At 31.4% G+C, this 19,403-nt stretch overlaps 3 protein-coding genes across 7 annotated transcripts in view; 2 read left to right on the top strand and 1 right to left on the bottom strand.

The window, feature by feature from the left end:
• LOC145306505 (uncharacterized) overlaps positions 1 to 4,029 on the top strand; it is a 35,158-nt gene extending 31,129 nt beyond the window's left edge. Inside the window, exons 4-5 of the mRNA XM_080148644.1 lie at positions 2,589 to 2,898; positions 3,894 to 4,029. Coding sequence (XP_080004770.1) covers positions 2,589 to 2,855 — 267 coding nt within the window. The 3' untranslated portion in view covers positions 2,856 to 2,898; positions 3,894 to 4,029. The remainder of the gene's footprint in view (positions 1 to 2,588; positions 2,899 to 3,893) is intronic.
• The window catches only part of LOC145306504 (uncharacterized), a 354,771-nt gene that overhangs the window by 190,050 nt on the left and 145,318 nt on the right, over positions 1 to 19,403 (bottom strand). The gene's annotated exons all lie outside the window — the stretch shown is intronic.
• The window catches only part of LOC145306500 (uncharacterized), a 228,822-nt gene continuing 213,314 nt past the window's right edge, over positions 3,896 to 19,403 (top strand). For 2 of the 4 annotated variants that reach the window (XM_080148635.1, XM_080148634.1), the window contains exons 1-3: positions 3,896 to 4,138; positions 12,195 to 12,249; positions 12,717 to 12,771. In XM_080148635.1, the coding sequence (XP_080004761.1) occupies positions 3,912 to 4,138; positions 12,195 to 12,249; positions 12,717 to 12,771 (337 nt within the window). In that variant the 5' untranslated portion in view covers positions 3,896 to 3,911. Of the gene's footprint in view, positions 4,139 to 12,194; positions 12,250 to 12,716; positions 12,772 to 14,372; positions 15,519 to 19,403 lie in introns of those variants that run through there. The other 2 variants (XM_080148631.1, XM_080148632.1) reach the window with 2 other exon arrangements.

Below are 19,403 nucleotides of genomic sequence, written 5' to 3'. Positions count from 1 at the left end.
AATATTAACATAGCTAAGTAGTAGAAAACAATTTGCTAGCTGACAAAAAAAAGTCCTTGGAAAAGAGGGGGGGGGGGGGGAGGTAGTTTTCTGTATATACATCTTTACTATAGATCTGTTATTAAATCTGTGCTAAGGTCAGCTGTTTACCAAAAAATATGTAAAAAGGCCGCTATTTTCATAGAACATGATTTTTGGCGATTTCTATTGGGATGATGGTCGTACCCTCCCTCAAAATAGTAAACCTACCCAGAGAAGCTACACTGTAAAGAAGAACCATATCGGTATAGTGGTTAGTGAGATTATTCGGTATAAACAAACAAACAGACATACAGGGGATCATGTTCCTCTAATATAAGGATATATGTCTCAAGAATTTTAATACTTTTTCAAAATCGAAACATACTTTATTTGTGCTTCTGCTATTTTTCTATGGTGAGAAATAAAAAGTATGTTTTAGGAAGGTACTCAAACAATAGGACCAATAAGATTACATTGGAGTTAAAATCCGGTCATATTATTGGATAGAACGTGTACACATTTTGGTATGAAAATGCAGGTATTTGTGGGACTTTTGGGGGTAAAGTTTTGCTTTTGTAATTTTTAACATCCGAAAATTTGACGCTCTGAATTATAAGTGATTAATCTAAATCAAATATGTTCGTGTACTAGAAATTCTTTAAAAGATGGAGGGATTACTGTGTCTGATAGCCCATCTAGGGAAATAAATCTATTAAATATATTGGTAAACTAGTCGATTATTGAGACCTAGTAGACCGGGAATATAACAAGTTTTAAAATTTTAAGGGGTAATAACCTTAATCAAATTAATATTTGGATTTATTTAATAGATCTTTTTGTTATTTCCCCTATTTTTGATCTTGCTCTTCTAAGTAAGGGTGTTCTATGACAGTAACGCTACTTCTGCAATTAGGAATTATTTTGTTTGATCAATTATATACTATTCACATCTTTATAAATCAGACCTTCCTAAAATTAAGTATTTATTACAATTTAAAAAGTTTGCCCTTGCTCAATTGTTGTCTTTTTTTAGATGATTTTGTTTTGAAGGCTATTGAGATATATTGTATATATTCAACACCTATCAAGTAGTACAATATCCCTCTCATGGGATAGGATAATGGCCGAGAAATTGATGTACATTGTACATTACCAATGATGATTCATAAAATTTCAATAAAAGTTCCCAAAGGTGTAAAGCAATATAGAAAAGGTTATTATAAAACTTTGGGGACTACTGCAATCAACAGGCCAATGTCCCCTCCCTCCCTGGTAGCCACCAAGTTTTCAATAGTTTTCAAACTAAATATCACAAGTAGTGTCATGCAATGGAATGGTCTAACTCAAAAATCGCACATTAAAAAAATTTCATGCAATACTAAGGTCGACACTAATACCCGTAATACGACTTATCTACTAACCAGGTAGAGAAAAACATTGGACTGAAAAGTACAACAGTACTCTAAAGTTTTCATTTGATGGCTCAAAATCTTTGGGTACTTTTATTGATTGGTTGGCTTAAACTTATAATGATTCGTAGTATATATCAATTTATCATCCATTGTCTTATCTCTTAGGTCCATGTCAGCTTATACCAACAATGAAATTAATTCGGAAAAAATCACGAAACCTATACGTGGGTTTCAGCTGTCGTTGGGGGGCAACATATCTTAAAATTGACGATCTCTCCATTTGCCCCCCAAATATTATTTTAAATTTTTTTCGCTTGTTGGTTATACCTTATACCTGGGTCCATGTATCTAACTCAACATTACAAATCCTAATGCAAATAAAAAGCACATAATTACAAAATTCATGCGCATTTTTCGAGTTTACCCAGCAAATTATGACATAAGTTTTGTGTAAGAAGGTGCATACTTTTTGTCAACATTTGGATAGTAATGGCGGGTAACAATATCATAAATATTGTACTTTGATTATCGATAAATTCTTTTACACAGCTATTAAGTCAAATTAGCTTGATAGAGCTCTTTTATTTTATCATTTTTTTACAATGATCTTTTTGATTTTAAATTTATGTTTTGTATTCTAATTTTGTTTGAGCAGGGATCTTAAGGGATAAGAAAATGTATGTATTTATTTACCAGCCCAATAATGATGAAACCGCTAAATTCAATGGTAAACTTTACCAGACAACTACCTAGATCCCCCTGTTAAGGACCTTTTTCGTCTACTAGCAAATTGATTTATGCTTTTTTGTAGCGACTTGGCTATATTGATATTCCCGTCGGTATTGGTGGATTTTCAATGACCCAATGGAAAGAAAGAGGCATACAGTTTTTAACCCCCTTCCCCTTTAGTGTTTTACTCTAATCTTTACTCCTTCTGTATATTAAAATTATTCATGGAAAGGTTTCAACATTACCACTTTGTACCATCTAATCAAGAATTTGATAAAAGTACACAAGATGTTTAGGTAAACCCAAAAATACAAAAATATAAATATGTTTGCATCTAGACGTTAAAGGCTTAAATAATGTGTTTATTTAAAAAAAAAAAGCTTATGGTTGTTAATAAAAATGTTTCATATCATATTTTTTATTTAGAATCAGCAAGGTGGACCTCCAAATCAGAACTATGATCCCGGTTACAGCGACCCCAACAACCAGGGGGGCATGGGAGGTCACCCCCCGCAAAATATGGGCGGACCCCCGCAAAACATGGGCGGACCCGGGCCCATGGGTGGGCCGGGGGGCATGATACCGCCCCCTAACCAGCCTTTCAACGATCCGAACCAGGGGATGGGTGGACCCCCGGGGGGAGGACCACCCCACGGTATGGGAGGTCCTGGCATGGGGGGGACCTATGGATAATATATGGGGGCCCCCTATGAATGATGGTGGCATGATGAATCAGGTGGGGTGTTTACTATTAAAGTTTCTAAACTATTCTACTGGTGTTCTTGTCGTTTAGAATCAAAGGTTTTTGTATGAAAAAAGGCTACAAATTTATTCATCAGCTAAAGTTTTACCTTCTTCATTTATTTCTTTTTCTTCTTCTTCTTTCTCTCTCTCTCTCTTTCTCTCTCTCTCTCTCTCTCTCTCTCTCTCTCTCTCTCTCTCTCTCTCTCTCTCTCTCTCTCTCTCTCTCTCTCTCTCTCTCTCTCTCTCTCTCTCTCTCTCTCTCTCTCTCTCTCTCTCTCTCTCTCTCTCTCTCTCTCTCTCTCTCTCTCTCTCTCTCTCTCTCTCTCTCTCTCTCTCTCTCTCTCTCTCTCTCTCTCTCTCTCTTATCTTTAGCTTATTTGAAACAAACTTTCACACTATCTTATATATAAAATCTAAATATTAAATCATCTAATTTAACTTAAAAATTTACAGTACATCAAATACTACTACAAAATATTAAAAATTAAAGATTCGTGCCAGGTAATTCTTAAACATAAAAAGATAATATTTCTTGTATTCCCAATATAAGTTTTACTGTTTTATGCCATTTTGTAAAACTTCTGTGTATAGCTCTAGAGACCTCCAAAACATTAATCTCCAAAATGTTTATCCATCAGCTACACTTTTTAAAGTGCCCTGTTGAGTATCCTCCTCAAAACCTTGAAAAGGTTCCAGAACAAACGCAGGAGTCCCAAACGTCGGAGTGGACAAACGCAGGAGTGTTAAAATCATTAATTTAAGTAAGCATTTCTATACAGGTTAGGTTAGGTTAAGATATAAATATTCAAATAAGCCCCCCGCAGGGGATAGGCATTTAAAAACCTAAAATATGGTTTAAAATAGGTTAGGTTAAGTTAAGTGTCCACTCCTGCGGTTGTCCACTCCGACGTTAGGGACTCCTGCGTTTGTCATAGGACCCTTGAACATATAAATTTAATTTACTTATCAGTAATTTTTCTTCTTCAGAACGTGATAAACAACAACATGGGACCTGGTGGTCCCCCAGACTTTAACAACGGCCACCACCCTATGAACGGCGGTGGCCCCCCGCCGGGTATGAACAACGGCCCCATGAATGGTGGTCCCATGAACGGCGGCCCGATGGACGGCGGTGGACCGATGGGAGGCCCTGGCGGGCATAATAACGGGTTTATGCCGAACGGCGGCGGACCGATGGGACCACCTTTTGGACCGAATGGTGATATGTCACAGTAAGTTATCTTTTTTTTATTAGCGAAGCTACTCTTTTATTCACGTTGTCTGTCCGTCCGTCATTTTGTAACGCTCTGGAGGAAATATATTATTTCTTATTACTACCATGGCAAGGAATGATTATTCTCTACCTAAGGGAGTAATTGATGGATCGATAGCTCATCCTTTATTCCCGATTATTTTCTTAGCTGTATTTAATGTAGACTTCTGATTTTCTTGTACAGATACCCTGTAACAATGAGCATCCAATAATAATTGGCCCGTCGGTCTATCGGTCATTCTACTAAATATATTTTAAGACTGATTATCTTATAGAAGATACACAAATTATATATTTTTCCTATAATTTAAAAAAATTGGCCAAAAAGCTAAATTTTAATGATATCCAAATGATAAAAATCAACAATCCATATTATATTAAAGAACATTAAATATTAATTTATACTAGATTTGTATATGATTTCGTGATAAGATGTATATTTAATGTCAGGTAGGGGGGGAGGGGGACATTGAATAGAAATTACAAACTTTATAAAACACATTATCTTATTTGTTGGCTTAAACATTCTAATAGGTATTTCTTTCATCGTATTATAAACGGCTTTCCGTGGATATAGAATGTACAATTATAAGATTAAAACTAGTTTTTTTTAGCTCCGAGGTGCCAAATGCATTGTCTAAAAAAACTGGTTTTAATCTTATGATTGTACATTTCTATACTCGTAGAAAGCTGGATATAATACGATGCTAGACATAGTTTTTTCGTGTGGATGAGAACCGGTTCCTATCCACCGGATTCGAATGAATACGAGAAATAGTTTTATTGAATTTTGATGTTTTTGACCAACAATTGTAATATACAAAAAGGGTAATTTTGTCTTAATTGAAGATGTATATCAATTATAGTCCATTGTCTTATCCCAAAAATTCCTGAAGATTTTATATTTTATGTATTTGATAAATTAAACTTTTATATCCATGTGTATAAAAGATTTTTTAGAATAAATTAAGAATAGCATAAAACCATCACTTAACCTAGGTAAAACTTCCGGAACGCAGTCGATTCATTGGTTAGATCTTAACGCATAATAAGCCTTAATGTTATCTAAAAGACATTTAAATAAATGCTAACATGATTTAATGACTTAGCATAATGCTAAATGAAAACCCGTGATGGAGATCCTAAGTAATATGTATAGGTTCTAAAGCATTTTTCGATTTTAAATAAAGATTATCATCGTTTATTTAGTCTTAGTGTTTATTTTTAGCACAAGACCATTCTACAATTGGGTCTTTGAATATTAGCCAATAGTGTCTGAAATATAAACACAGTTGAGTCACTACAAAAGAACAGTAAGCAATTTGCTAGCAGAAGGAAAATGAGCCCACCACTTGGGCCAGGTAGTTGTCTGGATAATACATCTATACTATACATTTATTACTAGAGGGACAATTAGACGATTATTTTTTTAATGAGTAGAACAATATGTCTAATCTTTCATATCTAATACCTTGTCTGACTATGTCTCTACAGATGTGCAGTTTACATTAGGGAAAGAGTGGACATTGGGCTGTAAAATACAGTGGTAACCAAAGTTTCATGACAATCTTATCTTCTTTGCTGGCTCAAAAACTTTTATAGAATTGTGATTGGTTGCTTTCAAAATTGAAGTTTTCAAAGCTTTGCATATACAGAGTGGCAAATTTGTTTATCATCATATGGGATTTACATTGTTTTTGGTCATTGTCAATTTTTTTCAAATGCTGTTTACTATGCTTGCGGATGCGTCCTTTGGATTTAGGAGCTTTGTATTTGAATGGATAGTGAATGCAGAAAAATAATCTAAAACCATTCCAAGAATTTGATCTAAAAACTAAAAAAAAAACGAAACTTATGTGAAGCTTTTATAAAATGGAGAACTCAAGCGGTTCATGTTGAAATTTAAATCTACAGACAAAAGACTTTCATATTTACACAATAAAAAAATAACCAGTAAGTGTGAGCCTTTTATTTCACAGTGGAATTTATTAGTATTCCCATTTGTAGAAAAAGAAGCCATTTATTCTTTATTCAAATATAAAATTATTTGAAATCTAAATTTTAAAATCATTTTGCATTAAAAAAATTAAGTGACTAATTTTTAATTAGTTATCCTTATTTAACAATAACAGGATTTCTGTCTGTAACATAAGATCTCGCTAACCGCTTGTCCCTTCTTTGAAGAAAGAGAGATAAAAAGAGACAATACGGTTTTAGTTCTATTTCAAATTAAAGTAAATTCACAGAAACGTTAAAATAATACCGTTTTTATTTTTGAAGAATATACATTTTACTTACATACATACATGTTGATTTTTATCACAGGGATCCAAAGGGATATGACAATGTTCGATGAATTGATGAAGATCACCAATGTCGCCAACAAAAATAAAAATTATTGTTTAAAACTTTTACACTTTTAGTTTCATCCAACCAGTCGAGTTTTAATGAAAGTACCCAAATTATTTAGATAAAATATTATCAAACTTTGGATACTAAGGTAATTTACTGTGCAATGTCCTCTCCCCCCTCCCCCCCCGAGTTTTACTTATAAAAATAATCCACCAAATAAATAGAGTAAGAAGAGAGCTATAAAAATGTTTGAATTTGAATTTATAAATCCATGACTCCAGGCTAAATTTACATAATATTTTACTATGATCTCAGTTTTTACCATTTTTACTCAGAATTTAGACAATTTTAAGAAGTTTTTTATCTATTATTTATTTTAAGTCTTTTGTTGTTGAAAACCTACTCTAGAATTTTTTTTTCATCATAGATCTAATGGGTTAAGACAATGGACGATAAATTTATACACATCTCTAATGATGATAAACAAAATTACTCCTTCTGTACATCATTGGTTAAGTTTTGGACACTTCTAGTTTAGAAAAAATCAATCAAAATTTAATACTTTAATTCTTTGGGACAACAAATAAGATGACTGGATTATTAAACTTGGGGTACTAGCATAATTCACAGCCTACTGTCCCCTTCCTTCCTGATATTCTTGATGGGGATTGAAACAAGGAAATGGTCATTACAAAATAAAGTTTCATAATAAGATAAGGCCATCAAATACAATTTAACATTGATTAAAAGCTTATGAAAATGAAAGACATGCAGTTTAGATTAATAAGAAAATATATAAAACTAAATTGTTGAATGCTGTTGTAGATAGACAGATTTTTCTTTATCAGAATTGTAATTTTCCAAGGTTAACTTCTGCAAAAATAGTTTTACAAAACAACAACAAAAAATAACTAGAAAAGAAAAATGTAGCTGTGTTTAGTGCCTTAGCAAATTGGGGATAGATAACTTTTAGCTTACGTATTCTATTGACGTCAAAGTAGAGGGAAAGAGAAAGGGAAGGTGGAAAGAAACCCTCTAGAAATGAGATTGAATATTGTGTATTTCCTGACGTCAATAGAATAGGTAGGCCAAAAGTAGTGACATCTATAAAGTAGCTACATGAAAAACATCTTTAAATAAATCCTTAAATTATACCTAGTGAACAATACAAGTAGGTGATGTCAGTCTGTTTGAAGCATATGATCTAACTAACTAAATACTTGCCCTATCATGTAAGCTTCGGTTTCTTGAAGTTCTTATTATGTTAAAAATTATTTTTCACGTGCTAGTTTCTAAAAAAAGAAAAATATGTTGTCATATTAAAACTGAAGCTTATTGGGCCCATCAAGAAATGACGTCATACAATTCAAATGACCAATGACAGGCCAATACACGGACTAAATTACCAATGACAGGTCATTTTGATTGATCAATTGTAGGTCATTATGACGTCATTTTTATAGGCACTACAAAAAGCTTCATTAAAACTAGAAATAAATTTTATTTTCTATATTTCTGGCATTTAAATTAAATATATTTATCAAAGAAAAATATAAATAAAATAGCTAATGATAAAAATCTGCTGTTTGATGTGAGAAATCGTGTAATTTTTCTATTCTAGTCTGCACAGAAAACTAGTCACATATTACATATTACAAACATTTATTTAATGCAAGCAAGACTAATATGCAAAGTAGGGGTGAAATAGTTATTTATTGCATCGTATTATAGACAGCATTCCGCGGATATTAAAATAATAAAGTATAAGGTTGAAACAGTTTTGTTCGCCCTAGGGGGCTAAATACACGGGATAACAAAATTGGTTTAATTTTTTTAAGGATAAAAAAGGATACTAATATGCATAGTAAAGCATCACTCACTTTACTTTACTTAATAAGATATCTATCTCTAAATTACACCATTTTTATCTTCATTCTTATTTTAAGTTTTTATTTGAAATCAATTTAATTTTTTTTTGAATTAGTATAATGAACAATAATTGTGTGAACAGCTGACAGGATCAATACATAGCGTCCTGTTCATAGAGAGCTTTGTTACTTGCCTAAACTTCTATAAACAGACACTCAGAAATATAAATATACATCATATTATTTTTATTTAAGTCAGATCAAATGCACCAAAAGCATCTCGGAGCTCTGTTTTTTAAGGGGCAGTGGAGGGCATAGAAATAGCCTAAAACAAGCATGAAACCTAAATGAAGCTTCCCTTAATTCATGGAGATTAGTAGACTTAATGATTTACTTGAAAGTTTAAAAAAATGTCTCTATTCTTTTGAACTTTTGTGGGCTTTTCTGTTGGTATTTATTTGGTGGTATATAATAGTTATTTTTTTCATCGTATTATAAACCGCTTTCCGCGGATATAGAATGTACAATTATAAGATTAAAACCAGTTTTTTTAGCCCCGAGGTGCCGAAGGCACGGGCTAAAAAAATGGTCTTAATCTTATGATTGTACATTTTTATATTCGTAGAAAGCGGTTTATAATACGATGCTAGACATAGTTTTTCGTATGGATGAGAACCGGTTTCTATCCACCGGATTCGAATAAATACGAGAAAATAAATTGTTCCTACACAAAACTCTAAATGAAAATACAGCTACAGGGCAGATAACCAGGGACGGTAAGGGATAAGACAATGGTAGGAGTTTCTATGTATGTGACCCCCCCCCCAGAATAGGGTATTTTTAGGATTTAAATTAATGAAGAAACAAATTTTACCTTTTAGAAAATATTAGTTTAAGTTTGAAAACTAAGGATAGAAGATTATATTTGTATGTTTGTTAAAACTAAATACGGACAGAAGGACAGGCATACAGATACAATAACCTTTAAAGTAGCTATGCTATCCATAATTGGGCTCTACTCTTGATAATTTAGATAATTGGCGGTTTTAAGCTATTTTGTTAGGGGTTGGACTTTCCCAATCCCCTGTTTAAAAGAAAAAAAACTATGGCTCTGTCACATCATGTTTTGCATTTTTTCTTGATGGGGCATTGCTTTTAGAGGCTAGGTTTAAAGCAACTAGTTAGAAATTGAAGTAATCCATATCCCCTCTCCGTGAGTTATGGTATGGAAAGCTTGACAATTTTGCACTTTACAGATTAATTAAATGCATGGAGAACTTACAAGGGCAAGGGTAACATAATATAGAAAAAAAGTATTTATAAAGAAAAACAAAATGAAATTTAAGCACATGGTACTTGATAACAAGGATAGGACAATTGTAGAAGACAAAAACATATCCAAAAATAGTAATGCACATGTTAAAGATTGTATTAAAAAAAGGGAAGGAAATTGTAAAATGAAATATAAAAAAAATTAAATTGTTATGTTAACTCAAAAGAAAAAAAAACCTTTAAATGATAGGTTCAAAAGTATTAACTTTAACCAGTCTAATAGTAATAAATATTGACTGAAATATATATTTTCATTAAAAGAACTAATGTATATTTATTTTGATTTTTATAGGATGTATTCAGCTTGAAAAAAACACTTAAGTAATAAGCATATGTATATAATGTATGTACAGTAACATTTGCACTTGATTAGATATTGTCTCATGTACATTCATTTCAACACTAATAAAGGTATGGCATATAAGTTAACTTTCAAGGGGCAAAATAAAAGTTGGATTCAAAGATTTACAGGTTTTCTATTATTCGGGTCAGTCTGTCTGAAACGGTTATGGTTATTCTAGCTTTTTGACATCAATTTCTTGTATGATATAATTATCTCATTAATCTGATTTTTGGAATAATGATATAATTTACTATCCGCCAATGTCCCTTTCCTTCCTGAGTAAACATAGATTTGTTATTGCACTGTTTCTGCATACTATTCTGCAAGCCATTACATCACATTTTTTTTATTTTTATAAAAAAAAGGATGACAACATCCATAAGTAGTGAAAATAATCATTGATGGACAAATAAACAAATGGATTTCGAGAGCAGTTGTCCAGTTGTAATAAATCAAAAATAGATTTATTGAATTTTTAAACCTTTACATTTTGAAAGAACACTTTACCAAGTCAATTATGTACTGGATGCTATGAATAATAATATAGGGAATCTTCACAAAGAACATAAAGCTTATTTAGATTTTTTCTTCTTTTTTCCACTTAAAGACTTTTTCACAGTTGTTCCTAAATGAAATATATATATTATTCTTAATTATTGCACAATAGGGATACATTTTATTCATATATGGCAACTTAGACACATGTGACTTAGCCCCTAGTTTGTTATGGGGATAAGGAAAGAACCAAAAATAGCCTACACCATCCCAAGACTTTGAATTTGTAATAAAATTGTCTGAAACTATACTAAGAAATGAGAAGCTTCCTTTAAATGGAGAAATTAATCTTTTCTGTGGTTAGTAAGATCTTAACAGACACTAAAAACTCACTACTTACTATAATAGGAGGTTTATAAGCTTATGACAATAGAATCAGAAAACAATTATATACTCTTTAACTTCACAACTCATGTACATTCTTGTTCTTGTTGTATAAATGAAACTATCCCAGGGTAATATTAAAACAAAAGGTTGAGTGTTATTATAAATTCAAAGTTTGTATACATGTGACTTCAAATATATTAATGCACTTTATTATTTAGACCAACTGAACCATTCTATAAAAATTAATACTCATAGTGGATTTTCTGAAATTTTTTTAAAACTGTTATGTTACAAAGTAGAAGTATAGTTTCTTTAATCAAATAAGTATGGCAATAATCTGTCAGTTATTGAATTATTTCATTTAGTAGACAAAAAAAACATCAAAATTATGTATAAAAAAATACCTCTTTGTTTAACAGAAGATACATGTTACAGCTTATTGTGTATATACTTTGAAGAATCTGCTTTGCTTGAGCTTAGAGCTAGAAGCTAGAGTAATAACATAAAATATAATCACTTTCTTTATGTCTAAATTACAATTCATGTTTTCTATTATTGTTACTTCTGCCAGAGAAATTACAGTACAGGTTTATTGTATCTGTGTGTTCTTTTTATGAATATATCAAATTAAGTCTTGTTCTTCTTTAGTTAATTAAGATGCCTAAATATCAATGAAAACAATTTGTAAAAAAAGGACAACTATGTGAAGTACTTTATTTTAGAACTATTTTTAGTTTTATAAAGAAAATTTTTTTGGGGGGGGTGTGGGAATTTTAGGGGCGATTTCCTTTGAAAGATTGGTGGTACCCTCCTAAAGAATAGTCTTAAACCTTCCCATGTGCTATAAGAAGCTACATTGTAAAGGAGAACCATATCAGTTCAGCGGTTAGCAAGATTCTTCAGTACATACACACAGACAATGATATCATGTTACTTTTATAATCTAGCTTTATTTTTGTAACATTTTTTATTAAGAAGACAGTTATGATAAGACTAGATTAAAACAATTAAAATTAAAATACAATTTCTTAGTCATTAGGTTAACTTTAGGAAAGTGTGTAATTCATACAAAAAACTGTGTTAAATTAGTTTTTTTATTTACAAGTATGAAAGGGCTTATTCAATGATGATGATGTCTTATTCAGTCTAATATATTAAAATGTTTGTGAGAATGAAAAATTAATTTATACTTTCAATGTGAAAGTTAAAAAATTTCATTTTATTTTTTTTTGTTTCAGGAATTTTGGTCCTTGTGATACTGGTATGGGTGGTATGCCACTGGATAATCAAGAGGTAACACAACAGGGATATGGCAATGAACTATAAATTGATATTCATCCCCAACAATGACACAATTACCCCTTTGCCTAAAAGAAAAATTGGTTGAAAATTTTGGATACTAAAACAGAAGTACCCAAAGATTTTGAGGCAACAAACATGGTTGCAAATCTTTGGGCACCAGTAAAATTTACAGTTCAATGTCACCTTGCTTCCTGAGTAACATTTGCCATGTTAAGGATATCTTCAGTAACAATCTTTAATTGCAACAACATTCATAAAAGCAATAAAATTCAAGCTGAAATTATAGACAAATAGACAAAGTGACCTATACAGTAACAGATGCTTAAATCTTCATGTGTTTCTTATGAAATATTGTTTAGAATATTTAAGGGATCTTAAGTTAAACCTTAATTCCTAATTATCTATCCTGAATTCTTGTTCCTCTTATGTATATACTAATCACAAAACTATATTTGTAGATGTTTATGGATGGAGGAGGTCCTATGCATCCTAATGATGGTCCCCCACATACAAGTGAGTACATTTCAAGTGAGATCACTGTAGCTGCCATCAACCAGATGGAAGAGGATTATATTGCAAAGAAAAATGCTCTGCTGCAAGACCTCCTTGATGACTCTGACTCAGATAAAAGTCCTTGTGGGCCACCCACTAGTGGTGGCCCACCCGCCTCCTCAACCAATTTGACAACCTCTAAACCTAACCTCCAACTGTCCCCCCTCATATCTCCTAGATCACCCATTTCCCCAAATTTGCATTTTGTTGGAGGAGGGGGGAACGACAGTGGTGGGGGTGATAGTCCCCGTTTTTTTGGTATCTCCCCAGTCCACAAGAGGGAGGTTATTTTTGTACCTAATACCAATACAAAGTCTGGAACAAGTAGCCAGGGTGCTAGTAAGCAACCTTTCTCCTCTTCCTCTCATTCCCCATGCACAAATTCAATTAGTTTGTCTAGTATTAAAAATAGAGATATTACATTTGTTGATTCTAATTTGCATGCCATCTCATCAACTACAACTTCTGGTGCCACCTGCATTGCAGTGAGAGCGGCCGATGCCAGGACTGGTAACACCTCATCTAGTCTTACCACAGCTGACTGCACCATGCTGCATAGTCTTTCCACTGCTGACGCCATGTTTAATACTGGGCAGCAGCAGTCCTTGGATCAAGGCGGAACCACTCCTGTCATTGAAATAATCTCACCAGTCGAAGAAGGTAGAGGCTAGGATAATTGTGTAGCATGAATTTATATTTACAATTATCTGTGTAAAATAAAAACAGTTAAAAGAACTCAGAGCTCAAGTTTCTATTTTTAATGAATAGTAATAATTCTTACCTTTGTCTTTGACCAATTTACCCATGAGCAAAGTAATTCTAAATGAAAGCACTTTTAATGTGTAAACCCTGATGTGATATCTGTCTCACTGTATAAATTATTGTGCACTATAAAAATGTATTCAATGTATTGAAGGGCAATTGCTGTGTACTAAATGTTAAATATGCAAATGTTTGCATTGTAATTTCTACAGTGTTGCTCTTAACCAAACTGTATTATTTCATTAACACTCTGAAAGGTAGATTAGATATAAGTTTAACTTATTTAAAACAAATTTTCTTTATAAAGGAAGATTTTTTTATATGAGTGTATATTACATACAAAGGTAACTGCTAAATTTATATTTTTCAATTAATGTTGGATAAAATTTTGAAAATATTAAGTAATTGAAATCCCCCACATTTTAAACACTTCAAGTACATAATGGTCCCAGTAGCAGGGTAGATTTACAGCATTTTCTAATGAATGCAAAAATTTGGTTTGTGGTATTATGTGACTTAGAAACCAAACAACTACATTCCTGCCTCTGTCATGTATCGTGGAAGAGCAATAGAATTATAAACTTTAAATCTTATTTAGTTGGCTTTACAAAACTTTATTACCTTTGAGTCTTGCAGTTACCAAGAAAATTATCTTTCACTATTGAACAAAAGTATTATGTTTTTCATACTTGGTCAGATGAATAACCTGAATTTGAAATATGAATTAACTTAAATGCCCTGTCCCATTGCCAGCATTCTGGTAGGACTGGCCAGGATATAAGTTTCCTGCAAATCTGTCATGCAGCCACTCAACCAGGAAAGATCCTATTAATCAGAATATTTTGCACAATCTTTGTCATCAGAGAAAATCCTTAAAATTGTTGGTTCTAAATTGAATTTTGAGAGGATGGCCCATTGTGCTTCCTTCAACCCTTTCCTTTGCCTACCCCCTTTCCCACAGCAAATTTACAATAACACATATATATATTAACACACACATAACCCTTCCATGGTTCTGAACCAGTCACATTTGAACCTCTGCAACTTTCAGATGGAATATAATACAAAGTTTCTGCTAGCTCTAGTGAAATAGAAATAATAGAGGAAGTGAATGGGAAATGGGGGGCATCCTCCTTGCCACCCTCCTCCCACCCAGTGCCTCCCTGCACACCTCACTTCCACCCATATTCCTAAACACCTGCATACATAAACCCAGCCTATCCAGTCCACACCCTCCAGAATACCCCTTACATTGGTGAGTGTGTGTGTTTATGTGTGTGTATTTGCAGTGCTGCATCTAAAATTTTTGTGAAGTAGCCTTTCAAGGCCACAATTTTGAGATTTCTTGTTTGAGCTGTCAAGCAGATTAGCAGGTTGTTGTTTACACTAAACACAAGACCTGGTTTCCTCATTTATAATTAGATTTAAAGGTAGTGACACAATTCACAATAGGTCTCTCACTCTTCCTTTCTCGAGGTTTTGTTTTTCTTGGCTTGACAAAAATGCATAGCATTTAACAGCTGATTTATCCTTTATTGGCAGTGACTATTATTTATATACATATATATATATATAGGTGTAAATGTATGCCACAGTGATAGACTTGAATACATTGTTGCATTGGCAAGTCATTCAGATCAGTGTCAATGTTAAGATATAAAAGAATGTATTAGTGATTGAATAAGATAGAGATGAGTTTAAGTTTCTTAAAATAAAGATACATACATAATATATATAAGTTAAAATAAGTAACTAATTCTTTCCCTGTTATATATTTATTTCTAAATATTGTAAAATAACAGATAAATAGTCAATTGTATCATAATTATTTATTAAATTGAATCCTAATGTACCTGAATATTTGATTTTTAATAACTTGCTACATCTGTCAGATAAATTAACTATGCAAAGTGTACAGTATCCACCTTCATCTCAGCCTAGTCAAAGTAAGCTCTCCTTCTTCTGTCTTGTAAATATACCAAAACTGTTTTATTACAAATCTCTGCACATCCCTAACCCAAGAATACAATTAAGAAATGGTTTATAATAGGACCCTTGCCATTTCTAATATTTTACTTAAAGTATATTTTTAAATGGAAACTTCTTTCAATTTTCTTTTTTTAGATTTCAAGAATGAGACATATGAGAAAATTCATTTTAATTTGAGATTTTTATGTTCTAGGATATGTAGACACCTTTGTATTAAATTTAGTACTACTTTAAATGTTTGAAAAGTTTTCTTGTAAATATGTAAAGAAGTTTTCTTACAACATTCGATTGAATTGTTATTAAATACCTTTTGATTAGGGGAAGAGTTAGTATACTTATTTTAAAACAAAAATTAAAAATATGAACATTTTAAATTTAATAAATCAAACAAATGAGATGAATATCTTATTTCATTGGCTGAGTATTTTGCATAATTCCTAATCTCCATTAAAGGATGCCTGCAAGAAATACAATGCTTTAACTCCTGAAAGACTGCCACAAGTAGACCCAATACCCCAAATTTAAAGCCTTCAGCTTCAATAACAAAAAAGTTCTAGACATTTCAAAATAGTATTTTATGTACAATGAAAATTTTCAAAGATTTCCAATGCTTATAAAAGAAAAAACAATATTAAATTACGTTGCCTAGACACAAAATTATGACTTTATCTTTGTCAGAAACTTAGATTGCTGGTAACTGATTACATTTTTACAATAAAAACACCACATCTCATAGTCAAAATTCATAAAAAAAATCGATTTAAATTGCATTTTTAAACAAAAATCATAGTGGAAACAAAGGGGGAAACTCAGCTGTGATTGGTTGCTTAGCTGATTCAGCCTTCTGATTGGCTACAGTACATTCGGTACAACGCAAGTTAAACTTAATTGTTTTAATGATTTGACTATAAAAATGGTTATATTTATTGTAAAAATATAATTAGTTACTGGTTGCCTAAATTTATGACAAAAATAAGCTTATAATTTTGTTTCTAGGCCACGTAGTTTAATTTCAAAATTTCTAACATTAGCACTGTAATTCTTTCAAAATTTTCATTGTACATAAAATGTCATTTTAAAATGTCTAGAACTTTTTTGTTATAGAAGCTGAAGGATTCAAATTTGGGGAATTGGGTCTACCTGTGGCAGTCTTTCAGCAGTTAAAGCGTGGTATTTCTTGCAGGCTTCCTTTAATACCACTTGGGTGTCCATATATTTCATTAAGAATTTCTTTGCTCTACCTTCTTAATTCTTTCTATTTCTCTTGCAAAATTTCTTCTAACAGACAGAAAATATTTTAACCTTTTCTCCTCAAACCCCCATCCCTTCATAGAAATTCTTATTTCTTTTCTCCAAAATACAAAAAGAAACATATCGGATGTATGAGCTCTGATTTGTTGTAAATACATATTATATATCTCTATATAAAAAAAGAAATTTTCTTATCTTCTATTCTATATATACATATATTTGTGAGAGAAACATATTGCAAGATTGCAAAGGTGCGCAGCCTGATCAGGTTTCTGCGCACCTGCAACAGCACAGCAAGCAAGTGGTACAGAGCACACAATTGTTTTATGACAATCTAACTTCTGAGACAAAAATTTAATCATGTAAGTTTAGTTATTTTCTAACACCTTTTAAAAAAGTGATAGTTGTCAAATGAATATTAATATTTGTCTCTTAAACTGTGAGTTAAAAATTTTATATAATCAGTTTAACAACAATTATTGTTGGCCTTTCTCATAATATTAGTTTCTTTTTAACTGTTAAATTTTTTTTGGTTGTTCTTTAAGATCTCAGTAACCACAAAATTGAATGAGCTTTTCAATTTAGTAAAGCTTCACATAAATTCCAGGTTGGGTTTACTTAAAATAAAATCTTGGGATTGTTTTCTGCTATTTTTCTTTACTTTTTCCCTTTCAAATTTAGCTGCTAGTTTCAAATACAATTGTTATTTCTACATTAAGGCTGTATTAAATCTAAACTAATATCTCTTTTTTTATTAAAAAGACAATAGTTGTGCTTAATATTTCTTTTCTCAAAATGCAGCTTCTATTTATTTTACTGCTTCAGCTAAAATTTCAATTATTATTTTCTCTTGATAGACATTGACAAGAAAATTACAGTCATTAAATTATTTATTTATGCAGGATAAATAGGTGAATACAGTTTGAGTTCAAAAAAATCAAATTAGATTCTAGTTGAAATAGTAAAATGTAAAAGGTGTTAGAAAACTTAACTTTGCTAGAACTCTTTCTTAATTTTTTTGTATATAGAAAAATATCATCTGAATGATTCAAGACATCATTTCAAATGAATTATGATTTCATGAAACCTCGTTTAAGACAAAGAGTGTTATATTAGAATGCTTATTAATACATTGTAGATCTATAGAAACACATGAAAAATATATGGAAGGGCTAGTTTATAATGCTTAATAAACTTCAAAATTTTAATCAAAATTTATTTGTAATTAAGAACAATTAATGTACCACAGACAAAAGGAACCATTTCTTTTAAGTTTAAATCAAGTTGTGATAAAACAATGAAATCTAATTATATATTTATGTCTGTGAGATATATGACATTGCCCTTGAAAGTTTTAATTGCCTCAAATAATGGCAATCCATTTCTCATTTTCTATATTTGGTTTCCTACTTTACATTTGTTTAATTTCTGAATATATCTAAAGGTCATACATTATCAGTTTAAAGCTTGTTTAAATTTAGGATATTTTGACATAGCTTCAATTATATCTTTTTGGCATATCAACATGGTATATTAAACAATAATTAGGATGAAACAATTACAGGGAGGATTATTTTATCTGAAAGAAAAACTTATCAGCCTCCCAGCTATTAGCCAGTCACTATCAATGCAAGCTGAATAGATTGGTGGTTTCCCTAAAAGTGCCTAGCCAGCACAGAACCACTCCTCTCCTCCCTTATATTGAAACAAACTGAAAATAAGGGGAGTAAGTTTTTCATATTTTTTTCTACTTTAGGCCGTGTTATCTTTGGCTTAGAGTGAGTTGTGGAAGATAGATTATTTCCAGATGAAATATCCCTCTCTAGACAAAATAGAGCAATTTGGCAGTGTTAAAATAAATGGAAAAGTCATGTTTAAATGGGGTTATTCTTTCCCGACCCAGAATCTAAATTCAAATCCTTAAAGTTAAGAATTTAATTTCTAGAAGAAATATTTTTTTCATAAAAAAGTGCAGGAAAAATTGCAAATTTATTTCAAAAAGAATGATTGATATATTTCTTTTTATTTTCAGCTAGGAAAATAGAAGTAGTTTTTAATTGAATGTATATTATGTATATATAAACATAGATAATTGCATGTTCTTTGTTTGTTTTAATCTTGCACAGTAGATAAAGTTGCATGTTCTGTCAGAATAGTTTTTTTCTGTGTTATTTTCACAAATAAATTTAATTTTCTTTTACACAAAATGAACATAAGGGATTTTAGGGGATAAGACAGTGGAGTTAAATCAAATGATGATAAACAAAATTGCCCTTTTTGTAGATTAGAAGTGTTAATGAAGAATTTTGACACTACAAGTTTGAAACTACCTTTTAAAATTTAACAAAAGTACCCAAAGTTTTTAGCTAAACAAATTTTGGTACCAGTTTAATTAACAGTCTATTGTCCTTTTCTTCCCTGATGAATACAATGTTTGTGAACTTAACCATTTTACATGTTCTGCTTATGCTTATAATGTAATATCTACCTATAGTTATTTTATGTTACACTTGTAAATTAAACTAGTTAAATAAAGGTTTTTCATTCATTAGAAAGGGAAAAGAAAAAGCATAAATATTTGTTTATAAAGC

The sequence above is a fragment of the Acartia tonsa genome, chromosome 14 (assembly GCF_053477335.1).
Source record: "Acartia tonsa isolate MP-2025a chromosome 14, ASM5347733v1, whole genome shotgun sequence".
In the NCBI taxonomy this organism is placed as follows: Eukaryota; Metazoa; Arthropoda; class Copepoda; order Calanoida; family Acartiidae; genus Acartia; species Acartia tonsa.
This window is presented reverse-complemented; position numbering and strand designations above follow the sequence as displayed.